The sequence below is a fragment of the Salmo salar genome, chromosome 14 (genome assembly GCF_965601325.2).
Source record: "Salmo salar chromosome 14, fSalSal1, whole genome shotgun sequence".
NCBI lineage: Eukaryota > Metazoa > Chordata > Actinopteri > Salmoniformes > Salmonidae > Salmo > Salmo salar.
The window spans coordinates 102,307,929-102,325,192 of NC_138304.1; the positions used below are offsets into that span (position 1 = coordinate 102,307,929).

At 42.6% G+C, this 17,264-nt stretch overlaps 1 protein-coding gene across 1 annotated transcript in view; it reads right to left on the minus strand.

The window, feature by feature from the left end:
- Nucleotides 1-257: 257 nt before the first annotated feature.
- LOC106570694 (importin subunit alpha-7) overlaps nt 258-17,264 on the minus strand; it is a 40,044-nt gene continuing 23,037 nt past the window's right edge. The window contains exons 8-12 of the mRNA XM_045695057.2: nt 11,835-11,998; nt 11,520-11,724; nt 11,133-11,260; nt 8,666-8,856; nt 258-8,363 (exon numbers count right to left, since the gene is read on the minus strand). Coding sequence (XP_045551013.1) covers nt 8,176-8,363; nt 8,666-8,856; nt 11,133-11,260; nt 11,520-11,724; nt 11,835-11,998 — 876 coding nt within the window. The 3' untranslated portion in view covers nt 258-8,175. The remainder of the gene's footprint in view (nt 8,364-8,665; nt 8,857-11,132; nt 11,261-11,519; nt 11,725-11,834; nt 11,999-17,264) is intronic.

Sequence of the window (17,264 nt, forward strand, 5' to 3'; positions counted from 1 at the left end):
GACTTTCAGCACGATCTGCGTCAGAAATAGAACTGACTTCTATTTTAGCCCTTGGCAACACAGACGCTCATTGGCGTGCACGAGCAGTGTGGGTGCAATAATTGAATAACAGATTTCTACATTTATTGTGTGATGGTCGCGCACACGACGTGTCTGGTCTGGTCAGCATGTTACACATGCGGCAGCAAAAATACATTTACGTTTTAGTATCTTTTAGTCATTCAAAACTTGTTAAAGAATTGGAAAAACAGGAGAGAAAGGGTTGCAACATTTTATTTCTCTTTTTTTTGTTGTACAGTTTCCACCGGACAAGTTTATTTTTATACATTTCTAATATTTGTTAATGCATTTGTTTTGTTTCTGTGTTCATGTTTGTGTGTGTCATGTTCAGTTGAAGTGTATCAGTCACTCATTCATACCGTCGGTAATGTCAAGTCACAGTATAATATGGGTTATCGTAAGCAACAAAAAAAGAAAATAAAAGATTTGTTTTGGAAATAAATACATCGAAAGAGAGCGAAATGAGAGGACCAGAGAATACATCAGGACTGGTCAGTTATGACGTATGAAAAAACACTTTATAAACATGTAGCATTGTAAACAATTATAGCCTAGATAGCATAATTTATTTGACAAAGCCAAGCACTAAGGCGTGGCTTAGGACTTTCGGATAACTTTATCTCAGTTAAACAATCTAGGCCAGAAGACAACAAAAAGATCCCATTTCAAAATGTACCTTGATTATTTTTGAAATCCATGCCAAGGAGTTGTTCCTGACCAAAGAGCCTGACAGGGAAACCGACACTAGAGCAAATGGCACCCTATTCCCTATGTGGTTCACAACTTTTGACCAAGACCTAATAGGTCTCCGGTCAAAAGTAGTGCACTATATAGGGTATATATAGTGCCCATTTGGGACACAGACAGTTTCTCCTTGTCATTTGGTCAGGGGAAAAACTCCTATCCCTTTACTATGCCTTAAAAAGCATTTCAGCAGTCATTACAAAATATGGATGATTCCTTCAGCTAAATGTACATATTTCCAGGGGCACTGTACAATGGCGACCCTGGCCGTGACCCAAATCCCTGCAGTCGTCTCAGTGGGAGTCGGATATGCAAAAAAACTATAAAAAAATAAATAAAAAAAATACTAAAAATTATTCCATTACACACTTGTGTGTAAGAGAACAAAATATAAGCACCCCCATTTATAAATCTTGTCCGGAAGATGCACATAGTTCCACTTGGGCTATTGATTATCATTTTTTAAGTAAATTACTTCACATTCCTGCATCCCAGATTTGTTCTAGGAAACTGTTGACTAGTCATCTCTGTTAATTGCCCTCTTGAAGAGGGCAAAAACCTGAATAAGAAGTCTTAAACGCCTTCCCAAATGCCCCTATTCCCTCTATAAAAAAAAAACGTACCACAGTATGAGTCATAATGCCTGTAAAACATAGTGGTCAAACAGGGAAATGGCACCAATTGTTTTCCCCACATAGTTTTTTTTTAGGAACACTTAAAACAAGGGCTGTGTTTCGTGGAGGCTTAACCCTGGCGTGACGTTTTGATAACCTCGTAAATCTCTTCCGGACAAGGTGACTTAATATATTTGCCTGTACAGCCCCCCCCCCCCCCAAAAAAAAACCCCCAGATGAAACGCTAATTGGCTGCTAATGTGGCTATCATAAAGAACTACAAATGCCTTGGTGATCTGAACGAGACTGCCAACTCACAGCAAAGGTAAGACTCTCTGGATTAATGATCTAATGCTCGCTAAATGGATTAATGAATAAATTAGCTACATTTCTTTAAAATGTACAATTCTGTGAACTGTCTTGTGCAAGTTTTAAATTGACACAAAACCTGTTAGCAAAGATGTCAGATAGAGACGATGTGCAGGAGCTTGCAGGGATTTGTAGTCATGCATGATGTCTACTTTAAGTATTTTCGATTCTGCGAGTAAAAAGAGCCAAATATATTGAGCCACCTTGTCCGAGAGAGATCTACACAGTTATCAAAATGTCACGCCAGGGTAAGCCTACACAAAACACAGCCCTTATTTTAAGCTTTTCTAAAATCGCCTATGGGGAAAAATGAAATGGTGGCAAAAAACGATTAGAACTATTTCCCTGTTTGACAACTAGGTTTTATGGGTATTATGACACCACTGCGGGGGAATATTGTGCACCATTTTTGACCAGAATCCCATGGACTCCTGGTCAAAAGTTGTTCATTAAATAGGGAATAGGGTGCACTTCGGGACGCAGCTTAAACCCTCTGGGGATGACGGACTTTGCGAATATTTATTGCATTACTGGTTGTTCATGCTCAGCCAATAACATAGCTTCCATTTAGCTTCCCATCTCAAGAGAACTGCTTCTGATTACTTGTGCTAAATCACGAGATAGCTGAGAGAAGTCTCAGGACAAGTGATTGGTTGTTTGGTTGATTGACTGGGTCTGGACAACCAAGAAGATTATGCCACTGAAACATATTCTAGAACCATCCATATCCATGCTGCTCAAAAAGTCAAGAAAAAAAATCATGTAAAAAAAAAAAAAAAAAACTTTGGTGAGTAGTGTCCATTTTGAATTGGCTGTTTAGTTCTTTGTGAGAAGACGGGTTAGACTCATTATGTGCAAACATGGAAGTTTAGGTGGAGAAACCCCGGGGCACGTTCAGCAGGAACGCAACATTTTCAAACGTTCAGATAGAAATATTTCTATGTAAAAAACAAACATGACATGTTGAATATGGAATAACGTTGGCTCTCCATTTGTGGCATTTCCATTTGCAACGTTTGGCTACTGAACGTGGCCCTGTATTGGCCTGATACGATAACTGACCTGATAAACTGGGCCGGGAGCTTTTCCAGACCATGTGACCTGACTAGGAAAAAGTCAGGGCCCTAATGTGCAGTGCAGTCTTTGCCTCAGGCTAAAATTACACTTGATGGCCCTGTATCTTTCTAACGAACGTCTGGACTGTCTGTCCCACAGCTGCATCAGTGTGAGGTCTGCACAGTGAAATCAACAACGCATTAAACTGTAAGAAAAGAGCATCAATATTTAGCTAGACGGATCAGCATGATGGAATAAATTATTCTTATTTTTTTGCCGATTAAAATGACTGTTCTGCCCCAATCCCACAGTGCAAAAGCAGTAAAGAATGCCACTTCCAGAGAAACCACATCATGGAACTATAAGATCAGGAAAATAGAGCAGCAATGTTTTTGCACAAAACGTGTGCACATTCAAGGAAATATTAAGAAAATTAAATGAATCAATAAGTCAAAAGACATATGTAAATCACCCTCAAGTCTTTAGTTGGTCAGGATTGGCACTTCAGTGAATATGAGTGCATTTTGTTTTTCTTCATAAATATAAATATATTTGTTTATTTAGTTTTTAATTTTTTTTAAATCCACAGATTTTTTTTAAAATATTTTACTTTTCTGGAAGTCTGTTGATAGACTGCACACAAAAGTAGAGCGGAAAAACAAGAACCGAAGAGGACTTCTGATATATAAATTCTCCTCCACTTGTTAGTGATGTAGAGTCAAAAGTTCTTTAGCAAATCTTTCATGTTTTCCAAGATTTATTTAGTCTCAAAATGTCAGTTTGGAACACTTGTTCTGTGGACAACCATTTCCCTTTAGAGGACCAAAGTGCATAGACTCCTATAATAGCCTATAACTGTTACTAACTGTCCATGTTAGATCAATGACAAGCTTAGTCTCTTACCAACTTCAATACATTTTGCATGTCAACCAAAGAGCAACGTGTCCAAAACCATTGCAGACCACGAAAAATCACCATTTTGCAAACCATGAAAAATCACCATTTTGCAGACCATGAAAAATCACCATTTTGCAGACCATGAAAAATCACAATTTTGCAGACCATGAAAAATCACAATTTTGCAGACCATGAAAAATCACAATTTTGCAGACCATGAAAAATCTCAATTTTGCAGACCATGAAAAATCACCATTTTGCAGACCATGAAAAAAAAATCACCATTGCAGACCATGAAAAAAAAATCACCATTGCAGATGGAACATAATAACAAGGTATGACATTGTACAAAGTCATGGCTCGCATCCTCACAGGGTCAACCTACCGAGACATCACGTCAGGAAGGACAATATAACCATAGGGGATGATTTGCTATATAAACATGTGCAATGACTAGGGTCCTCATAGCTAGCATATCAAGTAAAAACATTATTATTTTTTTTATTTTTTTTAAAGCTGCGTTACAGATGCCCTTCCAAAATGAAAGTTTAGGTATTAAGTTTGAAATTAAACAGCTCTGTATATTCTGATTTTGTTTACCTCAAACCAGTTGGTTCTGCTCAACCAGGGGAAATAGTAGATCCACAGAAGAAGCTGTGACTGATGAGGACATAACATTTTTACACGTATCGCTTCCTCACACAGTGCCGGTCAGTCAAACTGTCACCACCAAAACTGTTTAGCCTCCACTCAACCCAGAGACTGATCTATGGTCAGTTTTGCTTTTGCCCCATTTAATGTTACAGGTCAGGATTAAGGGAGGGCAAGCTGATCGTAGATTTGTGTCTAAAGGCATATCATCTAACCATCTTCAGTCATGTAACAGAAAGGAGAAAAGGCTTCCATAATACCTAGGTTGAAGATAACCTTTTTTGTTAAGACAACGTAATAACTGACATGTGGAAAGTGTTTGAAAATAAAATTGTATTAGCGCTGTTGCTGATTCTACAGGATTAGCGAGCGAAAATGACAAAGTGAATGTAAGCAGTTCACCATCGGAGTGGAAAATAAACAATGAATTTCAGCTAACTGCTCAGCAAACAACTTTTACTGTCATTCTATGAATTTGAAATGTTTTTTTTTTTTTTTTCATCCACTTTATTAGTTGATTTCTTAACCGCTGGTCACATTTTCAATGCTAATCTAATGAATGTGTTTATTTTCCAACTCTCCACATGAAATTACTACATTGTTGTGTCCTGTATATTTTTTTTTAATCTGAGCATAATACCAGAAAGTACACCCTGCACTTCAAGAAAAATATGAAGAAAAAAAATATATATTTGAGATATTAAAGGATGCTGTGAATGTGATGCATTGTGGGTAAATGCATTCTTAAAAAAAAAAATTATAATCTCAGCGCATTATCTCAATAGTGCCGATAAGGAAGCGGCAAAAACGATGAAAGAAAACAACATTGAATGACCATACCGCATTGAAAACCCAACATAGCAGAAAGAAAACATGCAATAACGTTCCTTCAACAAGGTGGATTATGGAAGTTATTTCTCCTTATGTAGCGCTCATCCGTGTGAGCTGTGTACAGTCTGCTGGTGTTGTATGCATGTGTGCATGAAGTGTCTGTGCAAATACATCTTAAACTTAATTTCTGTTGCGGTTAGGTTTGTCACGGTCTAAATTAAAAAGACTTGTCCCCTTGCCAAACCCTGGTTGTCGTTAGATGCATGACACCTTGTCTGATATAGTGCCTCTACCTCCGACCAGAGGCTCCCAGGATGGCTCCTGTCAAAACGAGTGCACTAAGAACAATACAGTGCCATTTAAAATGCACCCTACGAGAAGAATAAGGGGAGTTGTACATTTTTCTAATGTGACAGTGAATAATACATATCAATACCTAGTACGTATATCGCCAACACAATGATACCTAGTACGTATATCGCGATCACAATGATACCTAGTACGTATATCGCCATCACAATGATACCTAGTACGTATATCGCCATCACAATGATACCTAGTACGTATATCGCCATCACAATGATACCTAGTACGTATATCGCCATCACAATGATACCTAGTACGTATATCGCCATCACAATGATACCTAGTACGTATATCGCGATGATACCTAGTATGTATATCGCGATGATACCTAGTATGTATATCGCCATCACAATGATACCTAGTACGTATATCGCCATCACAATGATACCTAGTACGTATATCGCCATCACAATGATACCTAGTACGACGCATCGCCAAGGGCCTGGACACAACCCTTAGCTGTGGTATATTGACCATATACACCACACCTCCTCAGGCTTTACTGCTTAATTATAAACTGGTGACCAATGTAATTAGAGCAGTAAAAATACATGTTGTCATACCCGTGGTATGCGGTCTGATATACCACAGCTGTCGGGCCAATCAGCATTCAGGGCTCGAACCACCCAGTTTATAATAGCAATAAGGCATCTCGGGGGTTTGTGGTATATGGGCAATATAACACGGCTAAGGGCTGTATCCAGGCACTCCGCGTTGCATCGTGCTTAAGAACAGCCCTTAACCGTGGTATATTGGCCATATACCACAACCCCTCGGGCCTTATTGCTTAAATATAATATCTTGTTCGATTTTCGAAAAGAGAGACTTAAATTACGGCACTTTCTCACCCTGCCTCTCTCGCTCCCTCTCCCAACAATAATTCCAGGTGTTTGGCAAAAGGATAGTGCGTGACTGTATGTAGGGCAATAGGAACACCATGCAAACCCTAGCATACATACACACCGGGGGGGGACACCAAATCCCAGGGCCTACTGCAACTCAGCCAGCACCAACATATCTATTTACACTGGAGCTCTGTTCCGAATGACACCCTATTCCCTATATAACGCACTACTTTAGACCAGAGCCCTATTCCCTATATAGTGCACTATTTTAGACCAGGGCTCTATTCCCTATATAGTACACTACTTTAGACCAGGGCCCATTGGGCTTAGCGTGTCATTCAGAATGCATCCCGGGCTTCGATGGAACAGAGAGAGAAAGAAAAAAAAAAGCCCAAAACCATACATGCAGGTGAGTAAATAGGATGTTACAGTGAATCTGACATCAATGTCTGATTTAAGTGAAGCTGAGTTACATGTTTTTTCTCAAATTAGTGTAGCCCCCCCCCAGCGGTATGCCATTTTAATAGTTAGAATCACGTCATAATTCAAATCTATCGTTATTAAGAACACAGCACACAACGAACATTATATCTCTAGCTATATCAACTTCAGATCAAGCTAGTAACCTAGGTATTTTAACTGTTTATATGGTTCAATATGGACCCCCCACCCACCCACCTTAAATCCCCTTCCCCATCCCACTCGACGCCATCCGTTAGCCCAGAAGTTTTCCTGATTTTACGATTTAGACCCCAACATGTTGATCCACCCTTGTCATCCCTCCCCAGGTCCAAGAAATCATCTGACGCAAACAAAGTTGCTAAAAGTTGTAGGAAATAAAATTGTAGAGAAAGGACTGTTAGTTCTAGAAGGAGAGAACCTTGGGTCAACACTCCAAACAATAGTTCTAGAATTACTAAGAATCCCCAGAATTGTTTTAGTGGAACCCTGTATGTTTGATAAGACAGAAACCAATGTGAATGAGGGTTTGGCCTCAGTTCTATTGCTAACAATAAAGAAGTCTTCAGGCCTTCAGGTGGTACACTGAGATGTGCTTCACAACAGGCCAAGAAGGAAATAAAAAAACAGGGCTGACAAAAGCTAAAATGAAGGGGAAAGGATAAATAAGTGAAATAACACTCCTCACACTAGGTCAGATTTGACCCCCCCCCCCACATCCTAAAGGTCATCCCTATGGGCCGACAGGAAGCAGTAAAAACCACAACAAGCCACTGCTACTGTCAGAAGAAAAATCAGGACTCTCAACAGTACTGGCGGTATTTCTCAATGTATCTGTGCGTTTCAAACCTGCCTTGGTGTGTGATCACTGATCTGGAAGAGCTTTGTCATCAGGTCATGTGGTGGAGGAGTTCAGCTCTCCGATTGGCTCCTCAGACGAGATGAGGTGTTCACGGGGGATTGGGGAATATTAGGTTGGATAAAGCCTTCCATGGGGATAGGATGGAGAGGACAACGTTCTATCTTCCATGGTTAAGCCTGGAAGGTCACAGTGGAGAAAGGATGGGGTACAGGAAACCCTGGAAACCCTGGGGTAGCAGAGCTAGCCACGGGCTGGGGCATAAAGGATGGGTGGTGGTTGGAGGGACACAGGGACCCTAATTTACCTCAAAACCCTCCATTGGTAGGGGATATGGGGGGGGAAGAAGTTAACTGAAAGCCTTCCAATGGGATCCTATGGGTATATGAGTGATGTTTGGATGAACCAAAGAGAAAGGAGGGCGTTATAGCTGGAAGCCTTCCATGGGTGCCTCCTGCTGCGGGAAGAGGAACTGCTGGTTGACCTGGTCTACCTGAGGAGCCAGGCTCTGGTCCTCCTCCTCCACTCCAAAGTAGTGCTCTATCAGATCAAAGGCCTTCTGGTAGATCTCTTGGTTCTCATGACTCTGAAGGAACTCGATCTTATCCAGACCTGGAGACGGAGAGAGTTTTATTTATTCATACACCACAGTAGATTATGCAATTGTATGTATGTATGCGTAAGTGTGTGTGTGTGTGTGTGTGTGTGTGTGTGTGTGTGTGTGTGTGTGTGTGGTGGTGCACATGTACCTATACTGTACGAATGTGTTTGTTTACATGTACCTCAGAACAGTAGCGGTTGTTTGTATTATACAGTGCATTTCAGAAAGTATTCAGACCCCTCGACTTTTTCCACATTTTGTTACGTTAACGCTATATTCTGAGAGAGCAGTAAGGGTTGATGTATGTACGTACCATAGGCCTCCTCTATGAGAGAGCAGTAAGGGTTGATGCCAGTACCGCTGGGTCCTGCATCCTGCTTGGCCTCTTGGTCTCCCAGTCGCAGAATGTTCTCCAAACCATTCAGAGCCACCTGGACTATCTTACTGTCCATCACCGTCAACAAGTCACACAGAGGCTTGATACAGCCCAGGTTCACCAGGTACCTAGAGAGAGAGATCAGAGAATGAAAGACGGAGAAAAAAAGGGAGAGAGACAGAAGAGATTGTCAGACCTGACAGTAAATCTCAGAAAGACAAAAATAATGGCGTTCCAAAAGAAGGTCCAGCTGCCATGACAACAAATACAATTTCCACCTAGACACCGTTGCCATAGAGCACACAAAAAAACTATACATACCTCGGCCTAAACATCACCACCACAAAGCTGTGAACGATCTGGGCCTTCTAATCCGTCAAAGGAAATAAAATTCATATGTTCATATTTCTTTTCTCCCCAATTTCGTGATTACGATCTTGTCTCATTGCTGCAACTCCCCTACAGGCTCGGGAGAGCCAAACTGTGCTTCTTAACACCCGCCCGCTTAACCCGGAAGCCAGCTGCACCAATGTGTCGGATGAAACTCCAGCAGGTATATTTCAACACCTCCTTTGGCCGCCTTTCCTTCCAGTTCTCTGCTGCCAATGACTGGAACGAATTGCAAAAGTCACTGAAGCTGGAGACTTACATCTCCCTCACTAACTTTAAGCATCAGCTATCTGAGCAGCTTACCGATCGATCACTGTACCTGCACACAGCCAATCTGTAAATAGCCCACCCAACTACCTCATATAGTCATTTTTTTGTTGCTCTTTTGCACCCCAGTATATCTACTTGCATATCATCATCTGCACATCTATCACTCCAGTGTTAATGCTAAATTGTGATTATTTCGCCTCTATGGCCTATTTATTGCCTTACCTCCCTACATTTGCACACACTGTATATAGACTTTTCTATTGTATTATTGACTGTACGCTTGTTTACTCCATGTGTAACACTGTTGTTGTTTTTGTCACACCGCTTTGCTTTATCTTGGCCAGGTCGCAATTGTAAATGAGAACTTGTTCTCAACTGGCCTACCTGGTTAAATAAATAAATAAATAAATAAATAAAAAATAAATAAAAAATTTTAAACACCGCTCAACTGACAACCGAGGTCAGCCTGCAGGCGCCCGGCCCACCACAAGGAGTCGCTAGATCACGATGAGCCAAGTAAAGCCCCCGCGGCCAAACCCTCCCCTAACCCGGGCGACGTTGGGCCAATTGTCCCTATGGGACTTCCGGTCACGGCTGGTAATGACTACAGCCTGGGATCGAACCCCAGGCTGTAGTTGACGCCTCAACACTGCGATGCAGTGCCTTAGAATGCTGCGCCACTCTGGGAGGCCTACTGTTCATTTTCTATTGTTTATTTCACTTGCTTTGGCAACGTAAACATATGTTTCCCATGCCAATAAAAGCCCTTTGAAGAGAGAAGAGCGCGCGAGAGAGAGAGAGAGAGAGAGAGAGAGCAGGACTTGTGTGAGTGACAGCAACATGAACCCTAGATAATGAATACGGAATGCGTTTGGTACAATCCAGACGCCTGACAAATGCAGCGGCCCGAGACAGAACGTGTGTTAGTGTCTCGTGACATTCCACTGACGGAGGGAAAAAGAACTGCAACGTAATTCAATATAGACAAAAAGCTCTCAACTAGGCCTCACACACACCAGAGTATAGCTCCTGTTTGATATAACGAGGATAATTTGGGTATTACCGAATGCATACCATGGAAACACTGCTAAGAATCTCAGACTCCAGGAGGAAACACCACCTCTCCTTGACCCCTCCCTCTTCTGACATGGACTAGGGTTCACCTCCCTAATCCTGTCCTGGTGAGGTGGGCGTGGCTTTATACCCGATCATTTCTGGTGAGGTGGGCGTGGCTTTATACCCGATCAGTTCTGGTGAGGTGGGCGTGGCTTTATACCCGATCAGTTCTGGTGAGGTGGGCGTGGCTTTATACCCGATCAGTTCTGGTGAGGTGGGCGTGGCTTTATACCCGATCAGTTCTGGTGAGGTGGGCGTGGCTTTATACCCGATCAGTTCTGGTGAGGTGGGCGTGGCTTTATACCCGATCAGTTCTGGTGAGGTGGGCGTGGCTTTATACCTGATCTGTTCTGGCGAGGTGGGCGTGGCTTTATACCTGATCTGTTCTGGTGAGGTGGGCGTGGCTTTATACCTGATCTGTTCTGGTGAGGTGGGCGTGGCTTTATACCTGATCAGTTCTGGTGAGGTGGGCGTGGCTTTATACCTGATCTGTTCTGGTGAGGTGGGCGTGGCTTTATACCTGATCAGTTCTGGCGAGGTGGGCGTGGCTTTATACCTGATCTGTTCTGGTGAGGTGGGCGTGGCTTTATACCTGATCTGTTCTGGCGAGGTGGGCGTGGCTTTATACCTGATCTGTTCTGGTGTTCCTCCAGAGGTGGCGTTAGTGATGGCCCAGGCTGCTTCTTTCCTGGTTCTAAACTCTGCCTTCTGCAGGATGTCGATCAGCACAGGGAAGATGTTAGCGTCGATCACCGTCTAGGAGTGGAGAAACGAGAGGAAGTGAAACGGTTGAGTGGAGACAGATGCAACACAAGCCCTTTGTCCTTTATTCAGACTGAAGACTGAGATCAGACCCAGGTCTTGAAGACCCCTTGCGATCTGTATAGTGTCTGTACCAGTCTGTGTTATGCATCTGTTACTGTAGAGAACGGTATCTGGATCTCACCCCTGAGATAATACAACCATCTGTTTATCTGTAGTGTTCGTATGTCTGTGTGTAAAGTCTGGATCTCACCTGTATCTGAGCCCTGTTGCCAGCTGTGATGTTGGAGATGGTCCAGCAGGCTTCTTTCCGGATGGACTCTTTAGGACTACTCAGCAGGTGGAGCAGACAGGGCAGGGCTGAACAGTTCAACACCACCTGTGTCTGGATGTCGTCTCCAGTAACGATGTTCCCCACTGCTCTCAGAGCAGGAGACGCCACCTTGTAGTCTGTGTGCCTGACAGAGAGAACATTCAAAAAAGTTACTACGCTGAACCTCCTGAAGTCTACACACACACACACACACAAGCAACTCTACGAGGCACCTCCAGAAACACAAACACTTACATGAGCAGCTCTACGAGGCGCCTGCAGACGCCGGAGTCGATGACAGCCTGGATCTTCTCGTTGGGTCCATCAGAGAGGTAGGACAGAGCCCAGCAGGCGTCTGCTAACAGATCTGAATCACTGCTGAACAACAGTCTAGACAGGACCTGCAGACAGGGGGACACCTGGGGGGACAGACAGGTAGGACAGAGGAACTGTTGGTCTGGGTTCTAAGAGTGTGTGAGTGAAGTTTGACTTTTTCCCCGAAGAGACCCTGAACCCACATTTTTTTTTCTTCCACTCAGTAGGAATAATGACATGACGATCAACACTTCTCAGAACAATTACAGCCAAAATCTTCACATTGACACACGTCTACACCTGACTACATCATTGCCCCACCTGTCCACTGTCACCGTTTCAAGCTGTCACTAAAGAGAACCTGACCAACACTTCTGAAGGGGTCAAAGTTGACCATGCTGACGTCACTGGAGGCTCCGCAGTAGTGGGAGTGTCCCAGCCTGGCACGTGTCCCTGTCTAAAAGCTTATTAGAAACATCAGCCCTCGCAGAGAAGCACAAGATTGACCTTCCCCATTAGTCAGGGCTGGTCCTGGCCGTTCTGCCGCACTAGGTGAGACCAAAAAAAATGCTAAATTACATTGAAAATACGGCAAAAACACATTTTCCAGACTTTGAAGTTAGATTCAATTTAGGTTCTGAATCAAGTGAAAATATATTTTTCACCAGACGTTGAAAGGAAATCCATATTTTCCAGACGTTAAAGTCAGGACCATTTTAAAGTCAGGACCATTTTAAAGTCAGGCCCATTTTTAGGTTCTGAATAATGAAAGTTAAAAATAAGTAATTTATAGACGTTAATGTTTGGGCTCAATCAAGTCTCATCCAGACAATTGTTAACAGACAGATTATTTCATTTGATAACAATTCCAGTGGGTCTGAAGTTTACATACACTAAGTTGACTGTGCCTTTAAACAGCTTGAAAAATCCCCCCCAAAATTATGTCATGGCTTTAGAGGCTTCTGATAGGCTAATTGACATAATTTGAGTCAATTGGAGGTGTTCCTGTGTCTACCTTCAAACTCAGTGCTTACCTTCAAACTCAGTGCTTACCTTCAAACTCAGTGCTTACCTTCAAACTCAGTGCTTACCTTCAAACTCAGTGCTTACCTTCAAACTCAGTGCTTACCTTCAAACTCAGTGCTTACCTTCAAACTCAGTGCTTACCTTCAAACTCAGTGCTTACCTTCAAACTCAGTGCTTACCTTCAAACTCAGTGCTTACCTTCAAACTCAGTGCTTACCTTCAAACTCAGTGCTTACCTTCAAACTCAGTGCTTACCTTCAAACTCAGTGCTTACCTTCAAACTCAGTGCTTACCTTCAAACTCAGTGCTTACCTTCAAACTCAGTGCTACTTTGCTTGACATCATGGGAAAATCAAAAGATATCAGCCAAGACCTCAGAATCTTTTTTGTAGACTTCCACAAGTCTGGTTGATCCTTGGGAGCAATTACCAAATGCATGAAGGTACCACGTTCATCTGTACAAACAATAGTATGCAAGTATAAACACCATGGGACCACGCAGCCGTCATACCGCTCAGGAAGGAGACGCGTTCTGTCTCCTAGAGATGAACGCACTTTGGTGCGAAAAGTGCAAATCAATCCCAGAACAACAGCAAAGGACCTTGTGAAGATGCTGGAGGAAACAGGTACAAAAGTATCTATATCCACAGTAAAACGAGTCCTATATCGACATAACCTGAAAGGCCGCTCAGCAAGGAAGAAGCCACTGCTCCAAAACCGCCATAAAAAAAGCCAGACTACGGTTTGCAACTGCACATGGGGACAAAGATCGTACTATTTGGAGAAATGTCCTCTGGTCTGATGAAACAAAAATACAACTGTTTGGCCATAATGACCATCGTTATGTTTGGAGGAAAAAGGGGGAGGCTTGCAAGCCGAAGAACACCATCCCAACCGTGAAGCACGGGGTGGCAGCATTATGTTACGGGTGTGCTTTGCTGCAGGAGTGACAGGTGCACTTCAAAATATATGGCATCATGAAGGAGGAAAATGATGTGGATATATTGAAGCAACATCTCAAGACATCAGTCAGGAAGTTACAGCTTGGTCGCAAATGGGTCTTCCAAATGGACAATGACCCCAAGCTTACTTCCAAAGTTGTGGATAAATGGCTTAAGAACAACCAAGTCAAGGTACTGGAGTAGCCATCACAAAGCCCTGACATCAATCCTATAGAAAATTTGTGGGCAGAAGTGAAAAGGCGTGTGGAAGCAAAGAGGCCTACAAACCTGACTCAGTTACACCAGCTCTGTCAGGAGAAATGGGCCAAATTTCACCCAACTTATTGTGGGAAGCTTGTGGAAGGCTCCCTGAAAACGTTTGACCCAAGTTAAACAATTTAAAAGCAACGCTACCAAATACTAATTGAGTGTATGTAAACTTCTGACCCACTGGGAATGTGATGAAAGAAAAAAAAGTTGAACTAAATCATTCTCTCTACTATTATTCTGACATTTTACATTCTTAAAATAAAGTGGTGATCCTAACTGACCTAAGATAGGGAATTTTTACTAGGACTAAATGTCAGGAATTGTGAAAAACTGATTTTAAATGTATTTGGCTAAGGTGTATGTAAACTTCCGACTTCAAATGTATATGGATTTGTACCATTCACTGAACTGGTCTGAGTTTACAGCATGAGCGGTCGTGAGTAGATGTGCTTGTTGAGAGATCAAAGCGAGAGCTGCATGTAGCCACGTTTGCACATTGTTTATATCCTTTGCTAGTTATTGAGTTATTAGCCCACTTAAAGATCATTTGTAGTCATCAATAGGGGAGTGATTGCTTCCTGCATGAGCACAAAACGTTTACATTTCTAGACTTCTTTGAGTCAGGTAAAGAGCTTTTTTTTTTATGTACATCTTAAAGTGACAGTGTTATATTTTGAGACACCTTACTCAAGTCTAAGTAGGAAATACTATTTTTTCTCTCTCCAGAAGTCTCATGGAATGCAGGCCTACATTGAACACCACACATTGGTTGCTGAATGATAGAACAGCTATTTACATGTTAAAATGTTATGGAAATCTTTTTTCCCCCCATTGGCCTACCATAAAACACCGGTAGGTCTACGTTATGATCCCAGCCACACTAGTCTACAGGGCTACTGTTAAAACAGTCAATTAAGGCACAGTAAACACGCACTGGAAGTTGCACAGAATTTTTAACAACGTTCAAGTTGGTGCTCAGCAGACCTGCAGCAGACCTGAAATTTGCTGTGTGCCCCCCCCCCCCAATTAGATTTTTTTAATGAGTAATGGCTTGTTAGGGGATGCCGCTGGCTGATTACAGCTGTCACACGTGATATTGAATGAAGCATTCATTCTGATAGGACAGATCTGACATCACGCTCTGAACTCTGATATCCTCATTCTGATAGGACAGATCTGACATCACCCTGTGAACTCTGATATCCTCATTGTAGAATGCGTAGGGATGCATTCTGTGCTAAGTCAATGATTTCAATATGAGAAACCGACACTCTTTAACACGCTCTCTCTCCTCCTCATCTCATTTAGTACAACCGATAGGGCTGAATACTACGCCCTCTCTGACACTATAACAGGCCATTAAATGGAGTTACTGTCACTAAGGGAAAGGTGACAGTCAAAAGGGAACCATCTAAGAGTAGGCTATTGGGACACAGCCACAGACTGATCTCCCACCCAGAGAGAGTCACAGGGTGAGAGAAACGCCTACTTCTTCACATACCGGCCCCTGGGTCACATGGCGTCACAGTTAGTCACTGGGGCTTTTATGTTCCGGCTGGCTAGAGTCACTAGCAGATTAAACCATTAGCTAGCTAGCTAACAGGCAGGAATATAACACAGCATTACAGACAAGCACCATGGAACCCAGACCGAGGCAAATGACACCTCATCTCCTACATAGGGCCCTGGTCACTAGTAGTACACTATAGGTGTCTAGGTGCCAAAAGGACTGACTTCACCTAGTTAGAGGTTATGGTTTACATTCAGAACTCAATGAGCCACTGCTTTCAACTCCAAGCGCTTTGGAAAGTCTTTATACCAATTATGGAGTTAACCTACTTCTTTAGGTTTAGCTAGGCGTTACTGTTTAGATTGTAGCATACACACCAATCACAGAGAGAGAGAGGTAGTGGTATGATTAAGGACACACCAATCACAGAGAGAGAGAGAGAGGTAGTGGTATGATTAAGGACACACCAATCACAGAGAGAGAGAGAGGTAGTGATATGATTAAGGACACACCAATCACAGAGAGAGAGAGAGGTAGTGATATGATTAAGGACACACCAATCACAGAGAGAGAGAGGTAGTGATATGATTAAGGACACACCAATCACAGAGAGAGAGAGAGGTAGTGATATGATTAAGGACACACCAATCACAGAGAGAGAGAGAGGTAGTGATATGATTAAGGACACACCAATCACAGAGAGAGAGAGAGGTAGTGATATGATTAAGGACACACCAATCACAGAGAGAGAGAGAGGTAGTGATATGATTAAGGACACACCAATCACAGAGAGAGAGAGGTAGTGATATGATTAAGGACACACCAATCACAGAGAGAGAGAGAGGTAGTGATATGATTAAGGACACACCAATCACAGAGAGAGAGAGAGGTAGTGATATGATTAAGGACACACCAATCACAGAGAGAGAGAGAGGTAGTGATATGATTAAGGACACACCAATCACAGAGAGAGAGAGGTAGTGATATGATTAAGGACACACCAATCACAGAGAGAGAGAGGTAGTGGTATGATTAAGGACACACCAATCACAGAGAGAGGTAGTGAGATGATTAAGGACACACAGAGGGGTAGTGAGATGATTAAGGACACACAGAGGGGTAGTGAGATGATTAAGGACACACAGAGGGGTAGAGAGATGATTAAGGACCCACCAAACACAGAGATCAAATCAGATGTATTTAACACTAATCCTCATCCTATTAGAATGTTCTGACTCCACCAACATTGCTTCTCTGGCTCCAAACCATTCTACAAATGTGAATTATGTCTGACACCATGTCTATTTTCAGCTGGGTGGGCGGGGGAATCAGACAACAGAAGCTGTGTTAACGTAGTGGAGACATGCAGAGGCGATGAAGCAGAGGGTTGCCTTACCCCTAGACCTTAACATCCTCCTACCCTAGCCCCTCGACTCTTTCCTGGTTGGACATCTACTATAGAGATGGTTTCATTTAGACTTCCATAGGGCATCTCTATAATAGATGTATCCAAAGAGCCCTATGGAAGGCTAAATGAAACCATCTCTATATTAGATGTATCCAAAGAGCCCTATGGAAGTCTAAATGAAACCATCTCTATATTAGATGTATCCAAAGAGCCCT